This window comes from Plasmopara halstedii (genome assembly GCF_900000015.1).
Source record: "Plasmopara halstedii genome assembly, contig: Scaffold_555, whole genome shotgun sequence".
NCBI lineage: Eukaryota > Oomycota > Peronosporomycetes > Peronosporales > Peronosporaceae > Plasmopara > Plasmopara halstedii.
The window spans coordinates 1,163,746-1,168,796 of record NW_020187475.1 but is presented as its reverse complement, the minus strand read 5'-3'; the positions used below and the strand labels follow the sequence as shown (position 1 = coordinate 1,168,796).

The 5,051-nt window shown below is 43.8% G+C and overlaps 2 protein-coding genes across 2 annotated transcripts; one reads left to right on the top strand and one right to left on the bottom strand.

The window, feature by feature from the left end:
- Positions 1-1,642: 1,642 nt before the first annotated feature.
- Positions 1,643-1,963, top strand: PHALS_11754 (uncharacterized protein; the record flags this gene model as incomplete). The annotated part of the gene is made up of 1 exon (XM_024727169.1): positions 1,643-1,963. One exon carries the CDS (start codon positions 1,643-1,645, stop codon positions 1,961-1,963), a length of 321 nt encoding a protein of 106 aa, XP_024577773.1.
- A 383-nt stretch (positions 1,964-2,346) lies between these two features.
- PHALS_11753 (Ankyrin repeat protein) lies at positions 2,347-4,026 on the bottom strand (the record flags this gene model as incomplete). Its single annotated transcript, XM_024727168.1, has 1 exon — positions 2,347-4,026. One exon carries the CDS (start codon positions 4,024-4,026, stop codon positions 2,347-2,349), a length of 1,680 nt encoding a protein of 559 aa, XP_024577772.1.
- Between the last annotated feature and the right edge of the window lie 1,025 nt (positions 4,027-5,051).

Here is a 5,051-nt window from a genome sequence, read left to right as displayed (position 1 = left end):
GCTGTTCTCGCTTACGCTGTAAGTGTTGGTGAAGAGTCGGACTTGCCTACCACGTATGTGCAGGCAATGACTAGTGACGAAGCAGAACATTGGCGATAAACGATGGACACCAAATTAAAATCGCATTGCCAGAAGAGAACATGGACACTCATTCCACGAGAATCAGTCGGATGTACGATTGGACGCCGCTGGGACTTTGCTAAGAAGCGTGACCAATATGGATGTGTTGTGCGCTACTAAGCACGATTGGTGGATAAAGGGTTTAAGCAGAAATACAAAATGGGTTTCATCGAGACTTACTCTCCAGTGGCCATCATGAACTCAATTCGAGTTGCATTCGCAGTGTGTGCGGTATTAGATTACAAAATGGAGCTGCTGGACGTCGACACCGCCTTTTTCAATAGTGTGCTGTTGGATCGTGTTTACAGGGACGTTCCGAGTTCTGATTGGTGTTAAGGGAGCTCGAAAATTTGTATGTCAGCTGAACAAAGCTATATATGGACTCAAGCAAGCTGGAAGTGCTTGGAGCAAGACAATCGACCACGTCTTCAGGATAACGATTTTTAAAGATTTGGAGCGGATCAATGCGTCTACATGAAGAAATGAAAGAAGGTTTTGTGTACGTATGTCTATATGTCGATGATATGATCATTGCAGCCAAGACGAGCAGCGAGATTCTAGAGGCCAATGGGATGCTAAAAGTATTTTCAAAATCAAGGATCTCGGTATGGCGAAATTCATCTTGGGCATGGAGATCAACCACGACAGGTCAGCTACTACGCTAATAATCAAGTAGGCACGGTACATAAGCGTCGTGACTGAGCGATTTAGACAGAAAGACGCCAAGGACGTCGACAATCCGTGTACGTCTGGTCTCAAGCTGTCAACGTCACATTCACGAAGTACAAAAGCTTACCGTTCAGAGATGCGGTCAAGAGCATACCTTTCACTAATTGGATGTCTGCTATACATTACAACTTGCACTCTGCCGGTCATCGCATATATCGTTACACAACTGTCTCGATTTCTCAAGATTCCTGAAATTGCCGCAATTCGTGTACTACGCTACTTACATTCGACACGTCATCACGGGATCATTTACCAAGGAGGGACTGGAATGGTGATTAGTGAAGCTTTTTCGGTGGTAGACTGGGGTAGCAAACTAATGACAGACGGTCTGTCTCACGTGTGTTGATCGATATAGGAAAGCTCCGATTGTGTTCAAGTCCAAGTATCAGAGAACCGTCACACCAAGTGACAAAAAACCGTCGCACTAAGTTCCGCAGAAGCAGAGTATATGGTGCTAAGCTTGTGCGCACAAGAAGTACTTTGGACGCGCGCAATGCTCAAGGATATGGGTCGAGAACAAGTGGGATCAAGTTGATAGTAAGAAATGATTGCTTTTGTTGCAGTACTAAAGTCGGGGGTTAGGAGATTTTTTTAGAGCGATACGTTTAGGAGAATGTTAAATAAGCATTGAGAACAAATCTCGAAGCTAATCTTCAGCTATTGAATCGAACGATCCTCGACAATACGAAATCGACAGATACATCAGCTTGAATATAATCCTCTGGAGGTCTCCATTATCGCGATGACACTTTGCAAAAACTCCATGATGAGTCAGAAGCCGCATTCCTAAAGGATGATAAAGCTCAAAGGAGTTTACGATGATGCGACGCGAGCAATAAAGGGTAATAACGCAAAATCTGCAAGATCAGCGTTGAAGGCGGCAACCGCTGCCATGAAAGCGACCAAGGCTGTCTATCAAATCAAGGCTAAAAGCTACTCCGATGCTATAAACTATACCGAGGTTGACCAATTCAGTGATCGACAAGACGAGCGCACGGTTCGCCAAAATGGGAATAACATGGTTGATCAGGTATGGACGACAGGCATGGGTTCAGAGATTAAGAGAAAGCTTCAGGGTCGTGGATTAATAGGTGCTGGTGTCGCCCCGCTGTAAAAGTTGTCCGTCGCGGGAGAACATACAACCTCAATGAAATCCAAGGTTAGCCACCCTATCAGCATACATCTATCGTTAGCTGGGTATATTAATCAAAAAAAATATTACGTCTAGTTTGTTGCTCGTTTTGGGGTATCTGTAGCAACTTCAGTTACGTCGGAGCCGGTGGCTAAGGTAGAACTTAGACTTGCTGTAATCATATATTTGTCAAGATGCTAACTAGAAATTTGGTTGCTGATTCATAGCAGCAGTTGACGCAAAACGATAACAATTTCGTCAAACATCAAATAGGGAATGAATTATTTTGTAGTGTTAACAATGATAGTTTTTGACATGTTTGGTCCTTTGGGTCCGTTCATTGCGGTTCTTCTTTATAGATTTCACTACGTCGTAACCCAAATTCCAAGACTGTGTAGCCATTCCATCAGATAGAAATCATCTCTACTGGCAGCAGCAATCACACGTCTTCGATCGAACTGTTCTGGATAATGCACATAAAGCCATTGTAAAATCTCCAAATGGCCAGCACGTGTCGCTTTCTCAGCTGCTCGCCACGTACATCCCTCGCTGCGGTTAGCAAACAAAAACAACATAACTTCGAAATGGCCTTCTCCCGCAGCCTCATCCATCGCACGTGTCGTACAGCCTTCAGTTCGATGAGCATGCAACCAACGCACAATTTCTAGCCATCCATTAGCAGCAGCATTGTCCATAGCGGCCGACGAACAACCTTCTTTTCGATTAGTGTGTAACCATTTGACCAACTCTAAATTACCACCAGCTGCAGCACGATCCATGGCCTGCATTGTACATCCTTCATTTCGATTTTCATGTAACCATTGGAAAACTTCCAAGTGCCCATTGGCCGCCGCGTTGTCCATAGCATTTTTCGTACATCCTTCGATTCGATGTAAATGAAGCCATTTAATCACTTTTAAATGACCATGTCCAGCTGCTTTATCCATGGCCACTGAAGTGCACCCTTCTCGTCTTTTACGATGAAGCCACTGCAACGTTCGCAGTTGATTATTTGCAGCCGCTGCATTCATTGCGTCTTCGGAACAGCCTTCCATTCGGTTCTCATGTAGCCATTGAACAATTTCCAAGTAGCCATTCGCTGCCGCAGCATCCATAGCTCGAATGGTACAACCTTCATGACGATGTTTGCTTAGCCATTGTAGCACATCCATATGGCCATTTCGAGCTGCCCCATCCATTGCTGCACGCGTGCATGCCTTCCATGACTCCTGAAATCGATTTTGATGGAGCCATTTAACCATCTCCAAATGTCCATTCGTCGCCGCTTTGTCCATTGCTGCTGTGGTCCATAGCGCAAATTTCCCGTCAAACTTCCTACCATGGAGCCATTTACAAATGTGCACATGCCCATTCTCTGCTGCGGCTGTAGTTGTCCGTGTTGTCAAAAGTAACGGTTGCCGTCGAATGAGTTTTTTTACTGCCTCCAAGTGTCCATTAGCTGCTGCTTCATTTAAAGCGCTTTCTCGAAGCACGGAATGACCTTTAATCATGTACTTATACACTCGTAAATGACCACAAGCTGCTGCCTCGCCTGCACCGTATCCACTCCATTGACTTCGCTCCTTATGAAGCCATTTGACCAGCTTTAAGTTACCATTCCTAGCAGCCATTTCAATAGCATTTATACCAACAAAAGGTGGGGCTGTGCGAGCATGTAGCCATTTAACAACAGCCTCGCGATCATATTGTGCTGCAGCTCGCATTTCATTGGCCCCCCAAAAGACTTGGCGATGATTAGCCCGTAACCATTGCAATACATGAAGATGACCAGCTTTGGCCGCCATCTCGACTGCATCCGTAACCCTTCCTTGAGGAAAGTAAACTTTACATAACCACTCTATAACCATAAGATCCCCACGTGCTGCAGCATTTGCTGTACCACGAGCAAAAGCCCATTGACGATACAAGAAATTAGCTGAGATTTGTGCGGTCTCGAGACGCTGTAATAAGTGCAATTTTGCGTGTACAATGGTTCTGGAACAGGCTTTAGGAATCGTATAATATCGAGAATAATCCAAATACATTGAGATGCTAGCAAGAACGTGAGAAAGCGCCGTGATATTGGGAGACGAGGTACGTAGAGCTGCTCGTACACATGTTAGTGGTTGCTGGCATTTACTGGAACGCTTGGGCGCTTTCCGACACACAAGCTCCATACAGTCTAATAGTGGTATCGACAGTACATTCGGTTGTGTTATGTGGTACGATTTAGAAGGAAGCGTTTACGTAAAAGTATGGCGTTTTTTCAAAGCCAGAAGACATAAACATGAGTAGTGGGTATTGCTTGGGTGGGATGGATAATGATAGTGATTGGCTCAAAGAAAATTGAGCCTGTTGAAGCAGCTGGGTGCTTGCGTAATCGCTGACTATTATATAGTCATAATAATAGCGTGTATTACTTTGGAAAAGAAGCTTGATACTTATACTATATTTATTCTGGATGAATACTTTATAGCCAATTTGTATGTAACTAACAAAGTACGACCACTTGCAACTTAGTCTCAGTATGCAGGGTACGTGCTCTACAATTTTGAGTGTAAAATAAACTCATGCGTTTACTTGAAGTTAAACCTATAGGGATAGCGCTGGTGGACACAATTGAACATAGTGGGTGAAGCACATTTTTGAGATCACTGATGGACTGAATCAAAATTTGTAGACAGCTACTGACGCCATCATAATCCCTGCCATAAAATGGCACTCATCGTGCGTTGTAAATAGCTTGAAAAAAATTATTACACGTTTAATCTATAGAGGTTTATTTAACGCATTGTCGATACGTACGTCCCAAAATTTCGTTTTCCTTCTGTTATAAAGTTTTATAGTAACTTATACTGTGGCAAGCATGAGACACCAAAGAGTTTGTGCAAGAGTTTCTGGTGTGGATACATAAATCGACTATTACCCATCGATTTCAATTTTTTAACGCGCTGCAGTAGAAACGAGGTCTGAAAACCTAGATCTTGACATACGTGCCTAATCACCTGAACACCTGATCAACGCCACTACACATCGCATCGTATTTTCAAATAAGATGCCAGATAGCATA